Here is a 26232-nt window from a genome sequence, read left to right as displayed (position 1 = left end):
TGTTCCACAAGATCACTTGTAGATTTTATCTTGCAATATATTTGCTTCATTCATATGGCCATTCCAGACCATGGGCTTCATGGGTAAAGTAGGAGTGGATAACTGCCCATTCTTGCCATCCCTTAGATTGAATAAATCAGGATTGGTCTGTTTTTCAAAATATGGTTTTTGTGGTCACCTGTTGCACTATCTCCAGTGTTGATGTTCTTGCAGCTGCATTTTTACCCCCTTTTTCTTCCAGTGAAGTATGGGACTCCTTACCACTTTCCAGTTCCAAGCTGCTGGGGTAGTGAAGTATGGAGGCATCTTTCTGAATGTGATAATGATATATGATACAAATAATAATGAATCCATTTAGTTGAGAGTAAGACGGTTGTGTTCTGCTGGTGTAGATGATGAGATGTCCTCCAATAAGATGCTCCATCTCTGAATGAGTTTGTCTAATGGGATGTTGTAGCTTTGGAGTGAGCCATCAAAATTGCAGTTCACCCCTTCGATTGGGATTCCTCATCCTACCTCCCACATGGATGTTGGTTCCCAGTGGTTGAGTTTTGAATTCAGAGCAGGTCCAATCAACATAAGTCTTCACACATGTATTAGTGGTGTCTCTGTTCCCTCACTCAATTGGCCTCATATTCATTGCTGATATGTCGTGGGTCATGGTGAATGAAAATTCAGGTTGCTACATTTCTTCTTCTTGCACTACCCCTCAAAGTTTTATATATACTGAGGATGATACTGCACTGGGGGTGGTTTCCGTCTAATTGGTTTTGTGTGGGATGTCTCACAATATGGGGACATCTTGATTATTCCAATTGTCTGGATGTCAGATTCCCAGATTGGTAATTTATTATCAATTTGCTCACATGTGTCCTGTTCACATATCGGTGGGCATTATATCTCCCACCAGTCTGCTAAACTTGAGGTGAAGAAGATATGATCCTCTTTCCTTTCTCCACCTAATGGCTGGGTTTTGGATTACAGTTGACTTGCTGCAGGTATGATCCTCTTTCCTATCCTCACATGGATATTAGTTCCCAGTAGCTCGGTTTTGGACTGTAGTTGACTTGCTGATGGTGTGATCCTCTTTTGTACCCCACATGAATGTTGGTTCCCAGTGGCTGGGTTTTGGATACAGTTGACTTACTGATTACGGTCCGTCATGTCCTAGCCACTCTACACGTTGGGGCACATCCTTTTTACTCTCACCCACATTACTGTCATTAGAGATTTTCTTCTCTGATGTTTCCTCTAGGGGACTGAGTTTCTGATATATGATGATTTGGATCCCTGTCCAACCATTTTTCTCTCCCTTTTGGTTGTGCTCCTACCATTTTCTGCCAATTTCTGTGACACTTCTTTCTACAATGATGTAGAGCAGCATTTCCCAAACTATGTTTGAGGAACACTGGTGTTCCATCTGAGATTGATAGGTGCTTCATGAGAAAATCATGATTTTAAATTATTAATAAAGTATTTAACACTTGTATGATCATACCTTATTGTGAAATATTTTCATACATATTAGGATTAGATAATATTGATTTCGCATTAAAGAAGAATTATAGAAGATGCCATACCTATTCTACATAATATCTCAGTGGGGAAGTTTGTACCTAAAGTATATTCTAAGCATAAAAATGTAAACATTTCATTAAATCTAGAGGGTGCTGCACACACAACATATCTTCTACACCGATATTTCATGTGTCTAGTGTTCTGTAAGCTTTTCTCAGCTGAAAAGTGTTTTGTGGCCAAAAAAGGTTGGGATATGCTGATGTAGAGTATACCTGGTACAGAAATTGTGTGGTCTCCCATTTATGGTCATCTACTACGAGGATCTCACTTTTAAGGTGTTCTTCAGATGCCTTTGAAGGATACTTCTTTCTATCCCTCACACCAGTCCCTCCACCTATTCAGTGTGGGATTCTAGCTATATCTGTGAGTAGAGGTAATGTATCATATCCGAAGTTATAATTTTCCTATACTGAAAATGTATTTCCTTCACTCACACTTCTCACCTTTCCTCCCCACTGAAAAATTATGCCAAAACTCGAAGAGATAGTTTGGTAGAACTGAATAGAGGGAGTCACATGCATCAGAAGGGTGTGTCACACTCGTATTGCAGAGTTGTTGCATGATAATTTGCATGCTAGATGCAGTTGAACCACAATGATTGTGGGGAGCGTGAAAGTGCAAGGCTTGTAGCATGCGAACATTTGTTTTGCATACAGAGGGAAGCACTGAACAAGAATAGCAATATCTGGGACAGGTGGTAAGCACCTATTGGAAATACATTTTCATTATAGGAAAATTATAACTTTCAATGATATTGGGAGTCTCACAAGCCTTGCAACACTTGATAATAACAATTAGGTTCTCAAATAAGACTATAACTCAACTTTAGCAGTTATTTGTAATCATAAGATAATAGATTGAATTCAGCAGCCATTTTTTTTCTTGGCCCATCCCTACATACTAAGCACTACCATGCTTAATGTTGTATACATTTAAAACTAGAAAAGAACAGAAATGACTGAACAAAGATCATTACAAAGAAACCATCAACTAGAAGCTACATGTTTTGGATACATGCAGAACCATTGTTGAAAACACTGTTGCATCAATGATTTTCTTATACTTAATGTACTTAAAACCAGATTAAATTTAACAGTATCAAAAAAGATCCAGTTAACTTGTTTAAATTAAAATACAAAATTAAAAAACATTTAATCAAATCAAATAAAACTTTAAAAAATAAATAAAAACTAAGAAAAAACACGTCCCTTCAGAAAACCTCCAGTGGATTAAATTTATATTAAAACCATGTTATAAAACAAATTGTACATATTTGATAACAGACATTAATTAATTTACTTTCAGCCAGGTCTGTTGTTTATAGATGGATGTTTCTGTTTAATCATAAGGGCTTCCAAAATTTTCCTTTGGTATCATTCATTGTTTTAAGTCGAACTTTACAGGTGAATTGAGGGACTCTAGTATCTATATTGGTGGTTTTGTGAAAAATCTGAAAATGGAGCTTCATTGGTGTACTACAGTTCTTATTTCTTATATTCCCTTGGTGTTCACTTAATTGCTACTTCACTGGTAAGTGCAGATGATGGGACATAATTTACATGTCAGTTGATATGCACCATTTTTGAGAAGCGAGTGTACAGTAAGTTGAATGTGTCAAACTAGAATGTATTAGTCTATACTTCAACATAGATCTGCAGGAATGACTGACATGAATGTTGAGTCTTGATTTACAGTTAATTCTTCTGATCTGGTTAGAACAGTATCAGATATAAAAAGTAATTTAAGAGTTCCATCAAACTGATTATTTTTTCATTGGAAGCCACTTTTTCATAGTATTATTTATTACTTTAGTTCGTCTTTTTGCTAATCATTCATGTAGGTTTTACAAAGGTTGGATTGAAGTATATACTTATATTTCCATATGTTCTCAGGATGGGGTAGTCCTAAAGATTCAAGACTTACTTGTTTTGTCTAGAACCACTTGACAATTTATTTTATATAAACTTGTCATTTCATCTTCACATTAGGTTTCAGTTCTTTAATGGAATGAAAATCTGGTATCATGGGGACTGTATAGTTTTGTTCTGAGCAGTTGCAAATATATATATGTGCTAATGAAATTAAAATTTGTATATATATACTTGCATGTGCTCAGGATAAAACTATACAGTCCTCATGATACCAGATTTATAGAAAATTCTATGCACACATACAAAGATAAGTAGCTATTTATAGCTTGTTTTAAGTGTAAGAATTTAAAATATAATTAATATGCATTCAGGTAATAGAAAGACATAATGGCTGAAATTTATAATTTGGAACATAACTTGTGGAAGTTTTTAAAATTGTATTAAATGATAAATTTTTATCTATTTCAGACTTATAGCTATATAAAGTCCTTATTTATTATGATTAGCATGTTTTTATATTTGTAAAATCTAGTATCAAAATGTTGGTTAGTTAGTTGTGCATCATATGAAGTTTAGTGCACAATAAACTGCCAATGAGTTACGCTTGTCCATAATGTCATTTGTGAAATTTGAAACTACTCTCTTCAGATTTTAGTATTAGAAAACAGCTGAATCAATTTTAATTTTATCATTGCAGGTGTTATGTAGTTGGAACTGTTGGAAGTCAAGGATCACTTTTGGGTCCTTCTGAACTTTTGAGGTATTTCCCTGATCAGAAAGTATCTGTGTTTGTTGGAACATGGAATATGAATGGGCAGGTGAGGGAATACTTCAAATTATCATAACTATTGCTGTTTAAAAATGAATTAAGTTTTATGTTACATTGTTCACAAGTTTGATGAATACATATAATACTGTGATGCATTAGCTAAAGTGAGTATTTGCATGTAAATCTGACAAAAAGTTGCTGTAAGTAGGTAAACAATATAATTACCTTATTGTTCCATTACAGTAGAGTAGTTTCACATGCAACTAAATAATATTTGCTCAGGAGAACTAATGCTGATTGTTCTTTCAACTTTATGAGTCATAACTTTGATAATAAATTTGAAATCCATCAAATCATTATGTGGTATGTTACATTGTTTTCATATTTGAATGCAAGGGCAAAAAGTATTATCAAATCAGTCACAAAGCTAATGCTTTCAGATGCTGATAGTGGCTACTAATATATAAAAAATGTGATAATTTCTATTACATTCTAAATGTTTTGTGTGAAATTTTTGCTGGACTTGCTAAACTTGAAATTGAACACTACTGAGGAATGGTATTTTTCTTGTAGGATTTTTGTCTTCAATGGTAGGAAACTGGAACAGTAGCTGTAAGATGTAGTTACATGAAGCCATTTTAATTCAGTTATAAGTCAATTCAGTGGAAAATCACATGTGCTTATTTGGTTAGACGTTAACATTTCTCTAGACCTTAAGAATTGGATGAAGAGAGATCACATCATTTTTGATTATAATATAGATAATGTCATTGGGTCAGTAAAGAATTGTGTGATTTAATATATTGTAATGTATTACTAGTGAATATCTTGTTTTGCATAATATTGCATTCAACACCTTAAGACTTACCTTATAAATGACTGAAATATGTTTGAGAATTGAGAAAGGCTAGAAATGCTATTTATCTTTTTTACACTACTAAGAGCTATTGTCTTGCTCACAATTGCCATGGATTTTCTTGTGCATGCCACAAGCCTTGAATAAACTTCCACTCCTACACATGTCTGTGAGTATTGTGCCAACCCTCATAATGTACTAGTATGAGGGTGACACGACCTCCATGCAAGGTTACCTCCATTAGTACTAGCACATGATCATAGCTTCATTTTTTCTAAAGCATAGCCTGTGTTCCGATACAATACCTTACCTCCGCTCACATAATACATTTTCTCAATTTGTGATATCCTCTATATGTACAATTTTTGCTTACCACTAGCCTTGAGGCTCCCACTTAACATCATGTGCTTACCCATGGTATAGCTGCATTGTAACATGCAAGTGAGCATATGACAACCCACCACCAACAGGAGTTTGTCACACCCTCCTAGTGCAGCTGACTCCATCTATACTGTAGAGCACAATAATTACTTCTCAATTTGGCACTCGTGTGAAATGATGTGAATGTTTTTTTTGCTTATGAACTTTTCATATTTAGGTGTTTTTCACTGGAAGTGTCTACAAAGAAATTGTTTCACAAGTTTTAGTAACTTTCACTTTGTCTGGTGTGAAACAACATGATTATGTTCATGCTAGTCTACCAATATATTGGCATTGAGTTCATCTTTGTCTGTTTGGAGAGGTAAAAGCTCTTGTGTGGTGGGTGGTGGAGTTTTTCATGTGGCCTGAGCCTTCTTTTGTCTCTGACATACCTCTGCCTATGCTTCTTGTTCATGACAAAAGAGATTTTGCCTATAAAAATAATGGAAAAAGGTAGCATGTGTAAGACAAAGGTAAGAAAACCTAAGCCTAAGAAAGACAAAGGATCTGATCCCCGAATCTGAAGAAAATACTCCAGAATCTAGGAGTAAAAAAAAGCAATACAGCACAAAGACATGTCTAGATATAGGAGATAACAAAGGAAGGAGGATGAGGCATGAATACCTCAAAGTAGTAGTAAAAATAACTGAATATGTAAAAAACATACATACGAAACCTACTTACGAAATAACGAAAAAATGCTGAGGTAGAATCAAGACAATATGGATGTAAGATTAGGCAAAGGTAGATGGGAAGAGCCTTGTATAACCTTTTTTCCATGGTAATCCTTCATTTCTTTGTAGGGTTTTTGATGGATGCTCATTCACTTATCTTTCCTACAGTGGTATGTTTATCTTTCTTGGAATTTTCACTTCTTATTTGGTAGATCTTTTGCTAGAGTTGTTTGGGGTGTGATGCCCTTGTTGTTCATTTGCTTTTGCCTCCTTTCACCTGACTGTATGATTTTACTGATATGCTTATTTCTCTGGTGTCATAGATTGGAGCCACATGCCAATGTTATGCCTTATCCTCACTGGTGTATAATCTCTCCCGTGCTTCTTTTTTGCCTCTCTCTGTCTCCTGCCTACCTGCTGCCCCTACTCTCTCTGACACTACTTCCCATCCGTCCTTCCACTTCTCTTTGGCACTGTCAGTCTTGGTGGTGACTATCCTATAGGCTCAGAGTCAGTAGAGCCTGTTTCTATTGGGTATTATGGACCTTTGCCCTCCATTTGCAGCCAATTGTTAAGTACTGAAATTTCTGTAAGAGAGCTTTAACTTTCGTTTTTTCCTCTCTTCCTCCAGTGTCTCCTGTTCCCATTATTCTGCATCCTTCAAGGGATCTTGTTTCTTGCTAACATTGGTCCATGGCATTGTTGGTCCTAATGGCTACAATTGCTAATGGATAGGTTTCTCATCACTTTTCAGGTTTTTTTCCCATCTTTTCGTGGTTCCCAGGGAATCTGTAGATAGATGTCCAGTCTTATGTCTTTCACGTCTCAGTTTCTCATCTTCCCCCACTTTCCCATGGGTAATTTCTCAACCTATGATGGTCTTTCACCCCAGGTCTTGGGATAACTAAGATGGACATCTTGGATGCTTCTTTTCTCATTTGGCTCTGTCCCAACAAGCCCCCGTACAGCCACCTTCTTTTTCTTCTTTGAAAGACAGTGCATCTGGGTCGGTTGATTCATATTGGAGAAGTCACATCTCACACCCATTTTGTTTCTTATTCATTTGGGTGTTTTTTCGTTCATATATCTGCAGGGCCCAACCTTCTATTCTTCTTTTGAGGGACATGGAACGATTAGTTTTCCATGCCATATCTTGTTCTTCTCTCACTGTGCTGGGGGGTTCTCTCACTTTTGGGGACTAGGGCGTCCATGGAATCTTGTACCATCATGAGTCATGTTCATTTGTGACGTCTACAATGGACTGCACATTATCTGGATCTTTGTTTGGGATCCCTTGTTCTCAACCATTCTCCTTCCTTACTCAAAGTCTTCACCTGGTAACTTGATAAAACTACTACCTTAGTAGGTATTCCTCATCTTCTTATTTGGGTCTGCTTCTGTTTTCAGATGCCACCTTGACGAGGTGGAGGACTCATGTAAATTTGGGATATTGTTATTATAACATATTGTCCCTTCAAATCCATCTCTTAGAACTTTTGGTGGTACATCGAATTTTGGATTAAGATGGTTTGTACATATACTGATACATACTGTCAACTCTGCAGTTGTCTCATTTTTCATTCACCAGGGGAACACTTCATTTCACTCTCCCTGTTTTCACACTATTGATGACCTTTATTGGGGCCCATTCTATACAAGTACATCTAATAGTTTGTTCTATTCTTAGTGTTCTGAATCTTGTTGTGGATCATCTCTCGAGATCTGCCAAAATATCTCCTATGGATTGGTTTCTTGTTCTTCTGGCCTTCATATTGATGTGATCTCATCCGGACACTTTTCTCAACATTCTACTTTCCCATTCTCTGGTCTTTTGTTCCTCTTCTCTCAACTTTAGCTGGGGGGATACATCAGAACAGCTTCAACTTTTTCTCCATGCCTACCCTCCTACTTATCTTCTCTCTCATGTTTTCTCTCACTCTGCACACTCCATGTTGAGTCCTCCTTATAACTCCTTACTGGCCAGCTCAGCCATGGTTTCCTCTGTTACATCTTTTCCTGTTCCCCTTCTCCTCTTCCTGTACGTCTGTCACTCTCCCTACTCCTTCAACCTCACTCCTTCCTCTCTCTCCTATCTAGCAATGTTGTCACTAAGACTTCATGTGTGGGTTTGGTCTGATTGCTTGTGAGACATTCCAGACTCGTTACTTGTAGCCTTCCATCTTTCTTGTTCAGCTTATTCTTCTTCTCCACTACAAGGGCACATATTCCATTGTTGATCCCTGCATACTTTTTTCTTCCATTCCCTCTCCTTCTATCCCCATTTTTCCGAATTCTTTTTTTGGCTGTTGAAGCAAGGCTTATCGCTTTCGACCATGGCTGGTTACTGGGCAACTCTACCTAATACTTTTACGTTTTTTTATTTTGTCATGTACTCTTTTATTCTATCTTTTCTACACATTTTGTTAGTTTTCCCACCTTCCTCCTCTATGTCTTGTAGTCCTTTAAGATTTGGACCTGAATACTGTTCTCCATGCCATTACCATTCCTCTCTTTGACCCTTTAGTCTTTTGTGGCTGTGGGAGATATGATGTGTATGCTATTGCTGCTTCCCATATTTTTTCCTTCCATTTCTCAAAGGATTGCAACAACACCACATAGATTTAGGCAATGCTTCATCTAGATTCACATCGACTCTTTTGAGTCTCCTCACCAAATATGACACATTACTCTCTCTGGTTCTTCACTTCCATAATCCATTGGAGGAGTTTGTGCAAACTGGTTGGTGGACTACCCCACTTACATTTGTAGTACATTTTCTTCATTTTCTGGCCATCTCTTCTTCTTTCAGATATTGATGTTCTCTTCTCATCATTCTAGAAACTCCTTACTGGCTCAGAATGGGTGTGTTCTCTTTTTATGCAGCTTACGTTTACAGTAGCATATTTCTACACTTCTGGATCCTGCTCAGCAGCAAGTGGTGTCTGTCCAGGTACACTTAACTTTACATGTGCACTATATGACCTTACAGGTCTATAACACTCACTGATAAGATTGGGTATTCCACAAGACCACTAGAAGGTTCCTCACAGTATCCTGCTTGATAAATAAGGCCTGTACCAGACCATACCAACTCATGTATATGAGTAAAGCAGTGTTGAGATCACTGTCCATCCCTCTGATCCTAGTTGAATAAACTGGGACTGGTCTGCTTTTCAAAATGGGGTTTTGTGATCACCCATTGCACTGTCTTATGGTGTTGTGTTCCTCTGGATTCTCTACCACGTTGTTTCCCCTTCTGTCAGTGGAGTATGGTAGTTCTTGCCACTTGCTAGTTCCTAGGCACTGGGGTGATGGACTATGGAGGCTTCCTCCTGAGTGTGACCACTTCCACTCAGTGAAGAGTAGAACATTGGTGTAGATGGTGAATACTGTCCTCCTACTGCAGATGGATAGACAAATTCCAGATGTTGCTTGGTTTTGTACTGAACGAATTCACCATCTGTAGTTCCCCATCCTACTGCTGCCTGAATAATAATTCTTAGGTGGTCTGGACAAAAAATTTCCGACACTGCCTGGTTCCAGACTGGAGTTGACCCACTATGTTTGCATCTCCCCTTCCCACCATTGCCTGGATGTTGGGTTCCCAGGTGGCAGGGTATTGATTGTGTACTGGGTCTGCATACATGCCCTGCCTGAGTTGTTGAAATGGAAGTTTCCTTTCCATTCTGCTTCCTGGGCTTAAGGTGAAGATGGATGGGACCCTCCTATACCATGGATTGGACAATAAGTATCCAATGCTGTTTAATTTATGGACAAATTACTTTATATCCATAGGTCCTTTTAGTCAAAATGCTGTACTTCTGAGGTGATACACACCACACAGAAAGGTATCTTCTACATGCATCTGCCTTAGAGATTTGCATGCCACTAGCTTTCATGCAACTCCCACCTAAACTCATGAGATTTCTCTTGATTTGTGCTAGTATGATGCTATTCTGCAGCAAAAGCCATCCACCAATAGAGTGAAGATCATGAGTACAAAATCACACTAGCTCCTATGATTTTGCACTCATGATCCTCACTCTTTTCTTGGTATTGAACACTGCAGATATGTTTTTCTTTATCAATTTAATGAGATTTGGAATGTTAATTTCCTTCTTGTATTACTCAAACTATGAACATTTGTTCATGTAATGTCTTATACTATTTATGTGAGGGGATAATTTCCTTATGCAGGTTGTGTAACAATTATGGCTTATGGAGACATTTCCTGGGATGATGTGGCAGCCATTATGAATAGGGTAGTGGGTTCCATTATGCTGCCAGGAACTTCAATTTCAGTCCTTTCTTGAAGCATTCTTTCTCCTAGTTTGTGGAGTGAATGAGGAGGACAAATTTGATTGTTGCTTCACTTGCTTAGGCTTTGGGAACTTCTCTCCCTGTGAAAGAGAAACTTCAACTTTCTTGCATTCTTCTGCTTTGATTTATCAGGTATGCATCATTCTTTTTATTTCCCCTGTGTTATATTTTTTTCTTGTTCCTACTTCTCAATCCTAACCCTAACTCACTTAGTTTATCATTCCTGGACAACTTACTTTTCCATGACATCAAGCCTTACCCTTTCTATCTATCTGCTTCTTATTTCCTCAGTTTTGATCTTTCTCCAACCTTCTTCATGATTTTTACGTTTGGAATTGCCCTTACTTGGGGGAGGGGGGGAAGTGAAGGGCTATTGGCATCAGTTTTGCCATCCAGAACCCACTACTCCTGTCCTTACCTGATCCTTTTTTACCACACTTCTTTACCTCTTCTCTTTACACCTCCAGTCTGAGGCACTACACACTACCCCACTGAAAGTTGTGGGTGATTCTTATTCCCTTCATTTCTTCACTGTGTCCATTCCACTTCTACCATTCCTTTCTCACTTACCTCCTTATTCCTTGGAGTTGCTAGGTAGGGATACTCTTCTATCTCAAGGTCGACTTCTTTCTTCACTTCTTCAATCCCTTCACCTAGCCCCTTTCTTTGCTTTAAAGTTTGATAATGTTCTTGAAATGATTCTATCATGGGCTGAGGCTGCTCATCATCAATCCTCACTTTTGTGCATTGTTTATACACTGTCCCCAACCATACCACCACTTTTTTTACCTCATCTTAGTCCCTGGTTCCCTGTCTTTTGACTGCAAACTTCCTTTTGTACCCATTGTCAGACTCATTCGCCTTGCTGATACCTTTTCCATTGTGTCAGGCCCTGTGAGTGCCCAGCTGTCATAGTTTGAGCTCCTGTGGTCACAATGGTTTTTCAAATTTTTTACCCATAGACTTTCTCTCCCATACCCTCCCCCTACTTGCCCTCACCTTGTTTCCTTACTCCTTCTGCTCCAGTCTATGTCTAATATCTCTTCAAGACTGTGTTTGCCACCACTTCTATCTATTCCTTGCTCCCATATTGTTTCCTTTCTCCTTCTGCTCTAGTCTATATCTAACATCTCTTCAAGACTGAGATTCACACTTATCCTACTCATTCTGCATGTGAGGTTTAATGTTTGGTGACCATAGCTTCATGGGGACTGCTTATCTCTTTGGGTCACATACTTATGTACCTCAGCTGTGAGTCCTTGCATGACCAGAGGTATGCCTTATGGGATTATCTGACCTTATTGGTACTTCTGTCCCTTCCTCCATTCTAGTATTTGTATGAATGGTTGGATCAATCCAATATCACCCTCTGTGTTCCATTACTTACACACACACACTGGTAATACACATTTTCACCTAAGCTTCCCCCTCTTTTTGGGGAGCATCTCTGAATGCCAATTTTACATTTGGCAAATGGACTTTAGACTAGCCCTCTCTCCATATTCACATGCTTGAACTTCTGATAGACTGCTTTCCACCTAGTTTGATCTTATACTTGTCCTAATGCTAACCCATCTTTTGAGCCTTTACCTTGGGTACTGGCCTTGACTGAAGATACCCTTTGTTGTTTCCTCTTGTGGTGCCCTTCTGGTTGGCTTAAACATAGTTCCCTCTTCTATGCCACCTGACAACCCAACCCCTCTTTCCCTGCCAATTATACACTATTGCTTCAACATCTCCTATATCATTTCTACCACGGGATCTTGCCCTTCCACATTCATGTTTGAATTTAGTCTGGTCCAATGAATCAGACTCTCATGTGGTTATCCTTTTATTTCCCAATCCTGGCATCATTCTACTTGGTCCTTCTACCTGCATATGAGGTGTGGCTTTTGATGTTGGTCCATCCATTGCCACCTACCTCCTAATCATTACACTGTCATACTTCTCCCTTCCCTTTACCAGGCTGTTCTACAGGGTTCAGCTGTATCTGCCTTTGATGGTTATTGGGCGGAGTTGTTTTCACCATTTTGCCTACTCAACACCGCAAAGTGTTTTCTCCACCTTGTTCCAGTCCTTCCTTATCCATAGACACACTCACTCTGTTCCTGTGCCCAACCGTGACCTCATTGTAATCCTGCATGCTCTTATCTGCCCATTTGAACTGTTGGCAACCTGCAACTTCAACCACCTACTCTTCCAATGTATTCCTCTTGCTTGTGGTTGCCATTGTTCAAATCTTTATGCGAGTGACTCCTTTCGTACACATTCCATTGTCTTCATATTCTTATTTCTCCAGAACAGTCCTTCCTTCCTTAGTCTTCAGCTGGTTGTAAAGGAGACCTCTACCATTCTCCTCTCCCATCCTTCTGTTTCACTCTTCTATGCTCGTTTGGACCCAGACAGGCTTTTCTGTCCTGTTTGTGCCATTCATTGCTACTTAGCTCATACTTTTCACTTTCATGGTTTTTGTCTTCTACTCCACATTCCCTGGGATTTCCCTTTCTCCAGGGCCAAATCTCCTTCTCCCTTTATTGGTATGGTCTAAGTTTTTAAAGTAGTTTTACTTTGTATGTTGAATATTTGTTCAAGGTCCCACCCTTGTGTGAGTTTGTAAAGTAGTTTTATTGTGTATGTTGACTATTTGTTCAAGGTCCTACCCTTGTGCGAGTTTGTAAAGTAGTTTTATTGTGTATGTTGACTATTTGTTCAAGGTCCTACCCTTGTGTGAGTTTGTAAAGTAGTTTTATTGTACTACCTTGCATAACTTTAACCCTCACTGTATCTATTGCCATTGTTAAGAAAGTGTCTTATTGCATTTCGAATATTTATTTTCTATCTTTCTCTATTGTTTTTATTTCACAGCTTCCACCAAAGAATCTAGATGATTTCCTACTCCCACTAGGGGTTAATCATCTGCCAGATATCTATGCTGTTGGGGTTCAAGAAGGAGTTCAGGATAGGTATGTTTATGATCTTTAAACTATACGATGTGTGAAGCAGAAGCTAGTAAAATATTTTTTTAGGCTAACTTATGTAACAAAAATTAGAATAAGACTGATGATATTTTAAAATATTTCTGTCTTAAATCCCTGGGAATTGTTTGACATTATAAAAAAAGAGAGAAAGAAAGATAGCAAAATAATTTAATTGCATTTTGTCTGTTGTATACCACAGGTGGTGAGACCTATTGCACAGTAGTACAAGAAATTTAATAAAACAACATACAAGATAAGAACTGCTCACCGGCTAGTTCAGAATTCTTCTGTGCTCATTGTAATTACTTTTTTTCTTTTTGTTTCCATTAATTCAGAGTTATGTTTAAATCTGATAAAGAGACTGATATTTAGCCTCAAAACAAATATTTCACAAAAAAAGAAAACATTTTGCTGCATTTACCATTTTTACCACAACTGCCATAAAATAATTATAATTAAAATCATTTTAGTTCAACCCTCTTACGTTGTATAATAACAAGCATGTGGTATTTTTCATGTAAAGCCAATTTCCTGACAAATATCAGATAATAAAACCCACAAATAACAGCAGATTTGATTGAAAAATAAAGGGATTATTTTGTAACATATATAATTTAACTGAGTTCTTTTAACTGTAAAATAAGTGTGGATCAGTGTGAATAAATGAACAAAATTATTATTATTAGAACAAATAAATGGAAAACACAGCATGCATACCTATATAAACAAAATGATAGTCTACTGTGTTCTAGTATGCTGTTTTAGCTCAAAATTTTCTCCCCCCTTAGAATTATTCTCTGTATAACTAAAACATGTTGCTCTTAAAAGTAGTTTTCACTTGATGATGATCTATTAGAAACTATCTAAAGAAAACATACCTGAATTTAACAAGTAAACTCACTTTTGTTTACCAGTCAACAGTGTCACTTCTTGACCTTTATTCCCTCACATCATTGGTTGGCTGTTATGTTTAGATGAAATCATAATTGGGTAGCAAGTGATATTACAGTGCCAATCTTTTTATTTTGGATACTATATATTACTGTAATTTCCTCTTGGGCAGAAGAGACATTACATATTATAGATAAAACAGAAATGAAGCATTAGGATAAGGTTATCTTAATGATTTTCTGGACCATGTGTTACTGCCATTACAGCACAGAAACATAACAATGTTGAAAATATCTCTATATCACTAAAACAGGTAGAAAATATATGATATGCCTGCATATCACAAGTAACCTTTTACCATTTCTTAAAGCCATGAGGTAAAGCTGAAAAAATAAGTTATTTTTGAGACATTATGGAAAACTGCAAGAGCTAGAAAATGAGGAGTTGGAAAGATCTTAACTTTTTTGATAGCTTCAGTGGGCTTGTACCCATGACTTTAACTAAGTATTTTCATAAATATTAAGTTGTTAATAAATTGATCTTTTCTGAGTGAGAAATATCTTAGATTACAGTTTGTATGTTAAAATTTTTTATTTAATTAATACTTTAAAATATACATGTATTTTGTAGTTGGTCATTAAACCATGGATGTCCTGTTATGAATCTTAAAAATCATATTTTCCTGGGAAAGAAATATTTTATACAAATTGTTTCTGTGTCAGAATAAAATAACTAACTGTACGTTACAACATATTTATTATATAAATTAAGAACTGTATCTCTCTTAATAACATTAAAAGGTACTATTCAGTGTTGAAATAAAAAAAAAGTGAAAATAAGGATCAGTGTAATTGTTTCTATTTTTCCCAGGAAGGAGTGGGAGATCACTTTGCAGACAACTTTGGGTCCCTCACATGTTCTCTTCCATTCTGTTGGTCTAGGTGTGTTATACCTATCTATATTTCTTCGAAGGGATCTCATCTGGTTCTGTTCTGGTAAGTTTTACCAATGTTTTTGTTTAAGCAAATATATTAGCTTCATTTGTATATGTATATTATTTGAAAAAAACTGATAGTTAACTATGTCAGGTATACTCTTGATGAAAATTATAATGATGAGGGTGAATGAGTATTTTCATGTTGAACTTGGGTTAATCAGGCGATAAAGCACTGGGTCTAGCATGGTAAAAGTTCTGGGTTCAGTTTTTTTGGGGGGGTGGGGGAAACTAATTTTTACTATTGTATCTTTGTTAGGATGAAATCATCCATCATCTTTGCCATTAACCTTTTCAAACCCAAGAGCATTAGGAGATATTACATAAGCTCTGCTTTCCTAGGTTGTGCTGCTAACTTCATTCACTTTGAATTCTGACATCACAAATGTTTCTACCAATATAAGAAACTTTAAAACTATTTTTGAGGACTTATTCACATAATCTGCTTCTAGCATACAGGGAGATCCCATGACAATGTTGTAAGTCCTTTGATGAACGTATTCAGGGTGGTACTTCCATAATACCTGCTGGTGTTCCTGGTGGATTTCCACATTCCTATGGTTGTTTAATGGGTAAACATCTTTGCTTTTGTCAATATAAAAAAAATATGACTGTAGAACAGGATTTTTGTCAGCTAGCCCTAAATCTAAACATGCTTCTGTTAGATATACAAGACTGTTTAGTGTGTTATTATTTAGTTTATTTTGTGACTTAATATTTAATGATTGCTTAGTTTTAAGACAGGAGTGTTGAAGATAGATTGTTTTAAAAAGCTAGTTTTGACAAATTTCGTTATATAACTCTGTACGAATTGTACATTGTGTTTGCAATTACATTGTTGTCTAGGCTTTACTAATATTGTTGACATCACGTTACTCGAATCTTTGATATTTTTCTTGTTACCTTAACTGAGTATTGTTAAGTCATTGTGTCGTATAGTTTAGAGAAAGTTTAAGGCCTGAGTGAATAACATATAAATATAGGTGACCAAGTGAGTGCAAGTCAAGTGCAGTTCAGTCAGAAAATTAGTTAACGAGAGAAAACATGAAGTTAGCCAGCATGTGAGTGATTAGTCAGAATGGGTGATATTTTATAGTGAGTTTCACAGTGTAATAGAGATAAAGAGAATAGTTTGTCTTGTCAAAAGGTGTTCTAAAGTAATTGAACCAGTCTGTGTGGAATTTCATGAAAAGGGGACAATTATTTGAAGTTAAGGATAAAACTGTGTTAACCCATGGTAGCATAAGTGAATTATTCACTGACAATATTGTGATAAGAGTAGAGTAAAATAATTCATTTTGTCAATTGGATTCTAAAGTAATTGAATCAGTATGTGTGTGTGTGGACTTTGACAAAAAAAAGACAAGAAAAGAGAATTATTTAGAGCTTTAGATACAACTGTGATATCCTATAGTTTAAAGAATTTTTGTACATACATTTGACTTGTTTTGAATATATTATTGTAAAACAAGTGGATTGTGTGCTGTCCAATTATTGTTTGAATTTATCACCAACAAGTCACAAACACCTACTGTAAAAGAATCTTCAGCCCAGCTCATATACATAAAACCCTGACAGCTTATTGTGGTCTTATTTCTGTTATGTTTTGCTAATATCGTGTTGGATAATTCAGTTCTGGAATCTATATATTTTCCACCTGTCCTGTGTTTGAGACATTGCTGTTATTTTTAGAAATAAGCTAATTATTACTTTCCTTTTATCATAATCACCATCCTCACATTTTCTTATTTGTCTAGTTCTTGAACTTCAGATTGTTTTTCTTTTTGTATGTGTGTGTGGGTCTTCCATGTGGTCTTCTACCTGATCTGTTGTCAGTTTTCTAACCTACATGCTTCGATTTGTCTTATTTTGAGACTTTCTTCTTCAGAATATTTATTAGCTATTAGCTCTTCTTATTAGTTCTCTTGATTCTTTTAATTAGGATGAAAATAAAAACAGAATGATTATCTATCAGTGTTCTTTTGTTGTGATCCATATAGTTTTTATTACCTCATGACTGTTATGTTCCTTTGACACTTTGGCCCATCATGCTTTGTCACAAGGTACTTGCCCCTCACTTATCAGTTGACTTTGAAACTTAAAAGAACTTCTTCTCTGCATTGTTTGTCTTAGTAGGATTTCACCTGCACTAGTCTCCCATTTAGGAGAAGCATACCAATACCAGCAGTAGTTGATTGGGGTTCTAGCATTGGACTACTTCCTGATATTCAATCCATTCAAAATAATGACCAAGTAGTGTTTATCCTCTTGCTTTGTCTTCCTTATCTACATCTTGATTGGTGTCAATACTACTTCTCACTCCTTTTGACCCTCCTTGGCATCCAGAAGTAGACATACATAAAGTGGGTCTATTTGACTCAGTCATTGATTATTTTTGTTCCAGAAGAATATTTTGTTGGGACTGTTTGAGGTCATCTCAGATAATTGCAGATGTTTGCAGTTCTGTTTAAATTGTGGCACATTGTAATTATTGGTTCATTACTCACATGTCTTTCTTTCTTCCTTCCTTTCCAGTTACTTACAAATTTTGGATCAGGAAGTTTCAAATGTCCTTCTGAAAGAAGCAGTCAAAATTTTTTATCACACTTGTTCAACTCTTCCTTTCATCTTTTTGTAGTTTTTGAAGATGTAAGGAAACTGAAGACTGTCATAGATCTGTCTCAACTCATCTCATTTTAATATGTGAATCATGAGGTCATTTTGGAAGATTTTTTTCATCATGGCCATTGGAGAGCAATTATGTTTATCTGTCATCCCTTCATTTTTTTCTTTTTTTCAATAGGTAGTTTAATCTGTTCCCTTTTTCTTCCCTGTGGCTTTGCTTCTGCTCCATGCATTTTCTGTCAAGTTGTCTAGTTTTTGCTGGTCTTTTCAATACTCTCAACATCAGTTTTTACTTTTACATGGAAAATTGGCTCATTCTGATCCTTTCATCCATTTAATCTTTCTCACTCTTAGTTGAAAACCTAGCTGGCTATGTTTTTTTCTATGGTTTCTCCATAACTTCACTTCTTACTTAGAGTACCAGTCTAGTATTTGGTACATGTGGGGTTTTGGATCAACACAGTTCAAGATACATTTTGCTATCTGCTGTGGTACTGTAAGCCTTGTACTCTTGTATATGTAATGTCTTCTGCACCCACTACTAAAAACATCCTTTCTGCTTTAGGGATAAAGTTATTCCCTCAAGATACACTTCCATGAGACACCTCTAATGGGACCTTACTTCTATGTGGCATCTATCTTTAGATACATTATCTCAAAGAATTTCCCTTTCTCCTGCTACTCTTGATTACCTACGTTTTTAGCTCAGTCAAGAGTTTACATATGCAGGTTCCCCTTTACTTCCACCTCATACAGTTCTGCATCTCTTCACAGGTGGCTCTGAAGGGCTAGGTGCTGTCTTGGGGGAATATCTTTCAGGTTCCTAGTCACCTCTGGATTTTGATTTCATTGATTTGGATAGAGCAAGATCCTTGGTGTGAGATTTGTTTTGAGGTCTAAACAACCTATTTCAAGCTTCTCTGAAAGATTCAATTCATGCAACATATCAATAAATGGCCCTGAAAGACAAATAAAATATTCTTTGGAATAAAAATCTGAGCCAGTCATAATACGTAACACAAATGGTGAGAAGCAGTGATTACCTTCTCTTACAGCCCAAGTCTTTGGTAAGAAGAGCTAGGGCATAAATGCCAATCTTTTCTTTCCTGAAACAAGTAATAAAAAGAAAAAATTCAATGAAAGATGGAAGAACAAACAACTAACTAAAAGTTCAAAAGGAGGTGAAGCAAGACATTATAAAATAAGAATTAAGTCCCACTAAGGGCAGTGTTTAGGTATGCAGAAAGAAGTGAGTGAAAGGTTCGAAAAAGAACAAGAAAAAATGGGTACAAGAGAGGAAAATGAATTCTGTGGTATTTAAAAGTGGTAGAGAGGGCAGATCTGTAGCCTGCAATATAAGAAGCAGACAATTCATGATCATGAAATAAGAATACAAAAAGTGAAGCAATCTGTGAAGAAGTTGGAGAAACAGAATTTCTAAGGCACTGACTGTCTCCTAAAAATAGCCCAACAAGACTAGTACATTACCAGGGAAGATGTCTCATAAAAGGTAATGGAATGAGATCTTCTTTAGATAGACAAAATAGTAATGGAAACTATGATTGATTTTGTCAATATAGAGTAATAAGCAGAATTTGACAATTGAATGAATTGACTTTTGGCCAATACCTGAGAAAGAACATGAAAATGAGGGTAGACATAAAGAAAACATTTTCCCAATACTGGCTCAAAGCATCCTTTGTTAAAGAAGTAGAATCTGAAGCTATGGACCAGTAAAGCAGAAGCACATGTGTGTCTACAGTTCCAAATGCAATGTTCATGGGACAACTAAGCCGTTGGCACAACTGTTGAAAAACTAAAGGGTAAAGATTCCACTTTACTGGGAGAAGCTGATTATTTCTAGAAAGAGAATATATAAAAATGTTCATAATATCTGACACATAAAGAGACTTAAAAATATATAATATGAATGGAGCCAGAGATGAAGAGGGATCACAGAAAAATGCCTATGAGATCAAGTAACTCCTGGATTGATGATATTCATCACCACTAGAGAATTGTCAATATAAACTAACACTCAGTAATGATGTAGCAAGGGTAAAAATTCTGCCTAAATTTATAAACTACTGATGAAATTTGGCTTATGCAGCTGATTCGTTTTGTTCATGGAGCTGTACCTGGACAACTACAGATTGAATTTCAAGTTACATCTAATTAAATTCAGTACTTGGAAATGCTTTGGTTTCCAGGATCTCAGTATTTTTTAGACAACATCTAACAGGACAGTGTGTGGATGAATCCAAATATTTTTCTTCAATTTTCTGTTGATCACATTGCCATCTTCTCAGCTTGAGGATTCCATTTGCCACATTTAGTTATTCTTGAAGCCAAATGTCACATGATGATTACATCATGCACTAGTTTAGAAACATCTTTTATAAAGTTTGAGTTTAAGTTGCAAGTGTTTTATATGGTATGGTTAGTGATGTAAGTATTGAAACAATAAAATTATAAAAGAAGTGTCAATGTTATACTTCTATCTTTTTTACAAATATCATGTAGAAAGGTGGACATGTATGTGCTAACTTTATACAGGTTTGTTTTGAATGATGCAAAAGAAATTAACATATTTGTTCACTATCTAATAACCACATGCTTATATTCCTTCAAAAAACAAAATGTTATTTTATGCATATAAGTAGTTCCATTAATATATACATCTGTGTTAACTGTTTAATACTTTGTGTATACAAGTCTGTTGGTACATTTCAAGTTGATTAAATTTATGTGATATTCCTACATGAGTGATTTATATTCATCTAATGTCATACATAAACACACTTACTTTTAAGATATTATCTTGATGTTATCCTACAGATCCAGAAGATGCAACATACAGCACCAGGCCTGGCTCTGCAGTCAAAACTAAGGGAGCAGTTGCTGTATCATTCATGTTTTTTGGGACTTCTCTACTGTTTATCAACTCACATCTAACAGGTGTGCTTTACTGTAGTTTAAGAAGGGGTTTATGTGTGTGTGTGTGTATATATATATATATATAAACCATCTGTATTAGTAAATGACATCAATTCTTTTTTATTTGGTTGAATGAGGTCATACCTATGTAAGAGAAAAACTCACTGTAATACATGACCTGCTACGAAAAAATATGAAACCAGTCTCTAATTGTGATGCATTTTTTCTTTTTTGTTTGTCTTTCATTAAATAAAGAGTATACAAGTGAATTACTTCTAAACTGAAGTTATGGAAGAAAATTGGATGCAACATTATATCATTGATTTATATTTTAACTGTTTTAAATTTGGTTTAGTTTCAGATGCTAAATAAAAACCTTCATACAAAGTATAAATGAGATGGGATTAAGAGGTCAAAAAACTTGAAACTTATGGCATTAGTTTATTATCTATTATAACATACAGAAAATGTTTATATGTATTGTTTATGAATAATGAATAATTATACAGTTTTTATTTTTCAGTAATTCTTCTGATACAAAGGTTTAACAGTTTACTCTGTGTCTTTAATTCCACACATGTGCATAATAAGAGTTTCAAACATTTATCATGTCATTTAATGTAAAGGTGAAAATGTTGATGTAAAAATAAAAATTACATCAGGCAAACTTTTCCACTTATTTATTTGGTTATATGTTTCTTATTACATACCTGTTTAGGCTGGAGTTGAATGGTTCAGAAATATAAAAATCACAATATAACAGAATCTCACCCTGCTCCAACTGTGCCATCAGCTTTCATTACAGTAGCTTTAGAGGCTAAACTTAATTCTAAAATAACAGAAATTGAACATTTCATTAATTACAATTTTATGAGCAGTGTTAATTTTGTGACTATTAATATATATGTATTTTATAAAGTAAAAGCAATGCATTCTTAACAACATTTGAATTTAACAAATGTGTATTTAGTAGCTTTATTAGCTTCAACCAGCCGGATTGACAACAAAAAAGTCTTCCACTAGAGGATGTGATGTAGCAAGAGAATTACACTTTTATAGGTGTTGTGATTAATATGAGCTACTACATTAAAGAATAAGATGTCCAAAACCAAAATGTGAAGACAAAGTGCTAGAATGAAATTGAAAACTTAATATCCATAAACACACTTTTATAATGCTTAAACAAAATTATCAGAATGTTTCGTATTTCAAGTATTATCATTTATTTTGTAATTTTAGCACATGAGAAAAAAATAAAAGAGCGACTATCAGACTATGAAAAAATCTGCCTGATGTTGGACCTCCCAAGGAATCTACCCTTAAAATCCCAGTATCAGAGCAAAGGTGAATGGAATCTTAAGACATTAAGAAAAGCTTCTAACAATCACTGTAAAACTTTGATAAATTCTTAAACATAAATGAAGTAAGAATCATAAGTACAATAGATTTATTTATCTTAATTTGTCTATTTGAGCACAGTATCTTTTGGCCAAGAGACTGTCTTCATTTGTAAATAATGTAGTGGTTGTACATGTGAGTCACATAAAAGTTCCTTATATTAAAATAAAATGAAATGTGTATTTCCACCTGTTTTTTTTATCATTATTCATAGCTAGTTATATACATAAAACTGCAAAAATAAATCTGCCTTACTTCAAGGAATAACTAGGATTCAATCAATTACTATCTAACAAGTCTTTAAATAAAGCACACTTCATTTCATTTTCTCAGTTTTAATGTCAATTCTTCATTTAATTGTGACTTTTAAAGACTTTATTTAAATTTCCACAGGTAGCCCTAATAATGCGACTTTGATTATCATAGGTTTTTTATAACAAACCCTACAATTCATTAATTTACAATATTAAAACCAGGAAAATATTTATTTTGTCAAAGAAAATACCTGAATCAATAATTTTTATAGTGTTTTGTTCAAAGGTTAAGAAAAATAATTGTCCTTAGTATTTCTTGGTTTATTAAATTTGATTATACAAAAAATGTTGCAATAAACCTTTTATATTTATTATAATGAAAATAGGTGTTCTTATTTAAATACGTTTTTGCTGTCTTTACTGATGAATTTCTACCTGGAATTTTTTGGTGTCTTTCAAGAACTATTGATATTGGTTTAGATTGGTTTTAGGCTAAAGTAAGATAACTTGTATCTAATGATACATTTTTTGCTTTATAAACTAGATGTCACAGCAAGGTTTGACAGTGTGTTTTGGTGTGGAGATCTAAACTTTCGATTGACCCAGAAACGAGACTTTATTATCAAATTATTAGAAGAACGCAGTATAAAGAACACAGTCTCGTGTAAAACGTTGTTGAATCATGATCAGCTAAAGAAGGCTATGGGTAAAGGTACATGTCATTATATAAAATATATAAAGAAAACTAGAATACTTATTCTGTGAACAACTGTAGAGTACTACAGACTCTCTCTGACAGATTTGTTAATTCTTTCAGTGTATTCCACAAAACAAAAACATTTTGATGTTCCACATTTTGTTGGCATAAACAAACAAGTTCTGGGATGACGTTTAGTTCAGTGAATCATGTAATTCTAACTACATGGTACTGTGCCTATTATAAACATAAACTAATCTTAACTGTGGGTTAGGAAAATGTTAAAAGTAGGTCTGATGTAAACTATCATTAATTAAAGTATTTCTGGACAAAACTTGTCAATCAATGTTAATGATTAATCTCAATTAGCAACAGAGAAAAACAGTTTTTGAGGTTTCATCCCATCAAATGTATAGTGAAAAATTGGAAGAATGAGTCTAGTAAACCTAAAAGCAAAATTAATGTTAATGAATATTACTATTTTTGGAAAAAAAAGTCTGAAAATAAAATTTGTCATATTTGGTTTGACAAAGAGAAACTGCAAAAATGTCTTAAACTTTTAATTTATACCTATGCAAACAAAAGATTCATTATTGATCTTAAAGAAAAAGTTTAACATATGTCAAAAAACTTTGAATAGAATCCTAACCAAGCTAAATATATGATGAAATTTGGTTGAATGGATGGTAACTGCCTGTTGTAGAAACACAAGTATAGAGGACGATGTTCCAAAAGTCTTCTGCCTTTCGTCTTCTCTTTGAAACTTCGTCCTCTATATTTGTGTTTCTGCAATAGGCAGTTGCCGTCCATTCAACCAAATCTCATCGTGAATACTCTGCCTAAACAATCTATCAAAGAATAAGCTAAATATAATATCCAATGGTGAAAAATTGAACTTCAACACAAGTTATTTCTAAATACCAGTTATAAGTGACTTTCTTCCTGAAAAGTTAATTTATTACTTTGTTTTTGCTATAACAAAAAAAAATGAAGCACTTAATACATGTTTATAGCAAGTGATGTCATAGATTTACTTTATCATATTTATTATTAAAGAATAATTCAACGGTATATTTTAATTTCTATAGTTATAGTTTTTATAGACGACACTGTTTTGTAATTTTCATGGTAAATGTCAGAAACATGATCAGTTTACAACAAGCAGCTTATGAAACTTGTTTACAGATATATAAGGTTAAGATAATAATTTTATTTACTAGAATAAGAGTAGATTTTGTAACTTTGGAGGGAAATAACTAGTAATTAGATACACATCATAGAAGCAAAAAACAGTTTAAACTTGAAATAGGATTTTTATCCAGGATTCTTTTAGATGATTCCATTCGAATAAAGTTATGAAAGTTGTCGTTATAAATGTTTCAGTTATTTTACAGAACTCCATTATTACTGAATTCTAAAATTATTCTGTTGTAAACAAACTACATAATCATGATGCTGTCACAAAATAGATGGAAATTTTCATCACAAATATAATTCAAAACTAAATAACCCCCCATTAACATTATATTTATAAATTTCATGTCTTTATTATTTAAAAGATCCTCCTAAAATACTGTTGTCATTTAATAATTCTTGCAGTTGTCAAATGAAAAACAATTAGGATACAGTTATCAGTATAATTTTTGAGTTCAGTCACTGCTAATAATCAATAAATTTGTTTGCTATTTTTATTGAAGAATCAAGTGATCAATGTTTTAAGCAAATGAGAGTCTTATAGTTTTATAAATTGGAAATATCTCTCAAAAAAGGCTAAAATGAGGCTCATTGAAACCATGTTTAGTTGGTGTTTTGAAAGAGATGAACAAGCATTTAAATATACAGAAATTTCTTAATTTTTACAGTTATTATATATGTTTCTAAGTTTGCTAAATATAACAGAAAAGTATTTAATCACTTACACAACTGTATTTGTAACATTTGCTCATACATAAAAATTTTAATTGAATCTGAACATCTTTATTTTTTGCATACAAAAACAAAGGTTCATCTTTTTTGCTCTGTTCATTTTGTAACAATTCTGTAGGTGTTGCCTTCAGAGACTTCCATGAAGCCGAAATAATGTTTGTGCCTTCTTACAAGTATAGTACTGGGTCTTCCTTATTTGACTCCAAGAAGCTACGTGTACCTTCTTACACTGTAAGTTATTCAAACAGTATCTAATGTTTATAGTATGTGTATTTATTTATATAAAGTTATAGGTTGTATTGGGTTGTTTTTAACGTTTTTTACCAACCTTTGTGATCCTAAATGTCTTTTACCCTTATAATCATGTATGTATTTATCTGTTTATGTGTGTGCATGTATTTATTTCTCCAAAAGAGGGCCTAAGGCGACCTGAAGGGGTCATCTGTTTTAACCATTCACACCACTTTACAGTAGTGTGTTATCTGTCAATTAGTCAGTAGACACTGAAATGACATCACATAAAGAATACTTAAGATTGCATTTTGTGCTGTCGTGCACTATAGACTACAACACATGACATATGAACTTCAAAAGCAAGAAACAAATTTTAGTTTTATTTAATCTTTAAACAGAACACTTTTGGGGACCACGTGGTAGTACGACTAATATTTATGACTTTAATGATGTATTTCAGTAATGCTTCTTTTTTTGTATATAATTTGATGTTTCAATCCTACAGAGAAACAAGTTAGTTATTATGCTTATTCATTGGTTTACTCTTCAGAGTCATGTATATTATCAAAACATCTACTGAAATGTTTTCAACCTTTTTTTTTTGGACTTACCTGTAAAACTTCGAAAAGCTAAAAACAATTTTCTCTAAAACAGACAACAAAATTGTCTATGTTTCTAAATAACTTAGCTTATATGCAATAATCCATTCCAATTTTCTAATGAAAGGCACATAGTTGTGGTAAGAACTTTTGAGATTTTATTTTAATATGGGCATCATAGTAAATTGAAATAAATGTTTAACATTTCAAT

The 26232-nt window shown here is 34.7% G+C and overlaps 1 protein-coding gene across 2 annotated transcripts in view; it reads left to right on the top strand.

The window, feature by feature from the left end:
• LOC106463872 (72 kDa inositol polyphosphate 5-phosphatase-like) overlaps nt 1–26232 on the top strand; it is a 64645-nt gene that overhangs the window by 22900 nt on the left and 15513 nt on the right. For both annotated transcript variants that reach the window (XR_002611601.1, XM_022391502.1), the window contains exons 3-9: nt 4147–4267; nt 13354–13451; nt 15228–15352; nt 20815–20934; nt 22153–22257; nt 23110–23277; nt 25307–25419. Coding sequence is in view for 1 of the 2 variants with exons in the window: in XM_022391502.1 (XP_022247210.1) it covers nt 4147–4267; nt 13354–13451; nt 15228–15352; nt 20815–20934; nt 22153–22257; nt 23110–23277; nt 25307–25419 (850 nt within the window). In the remaining variant the exon portion in view is untranslated. The remainder of the gene's footprint in view (nt 1–4146; nt 4268–13353; nt 13452–15227; nt 15353–20814; nt 20935–22152; nt 22258–23109; nt 23278–25306; nt 25420–26232) is intronic.

Source organism: Limulus polyphemus, unplaced genomic scaffold (assembly GCF_000517525.1).
Source record: "Limulus polyphemus unplaced genomic scaffold, Limulus_polyphemus-2.1.2 Scaffold1508, whole genome shotgun sequence".
In the NCBI taxonomy this organism is placed as follows: domain Eukaryota; kingdom Metazoa; phylum Arthropoda; class Merostomata; order Xiphosura; family Limulidae; genus Limulus; species Limulus polyphemus.
The sequence above is the reverse complement of the archived record's forward strand: the minus strand, read 5'-3'. Positions and strand labels throughout refer to the sequence as shown.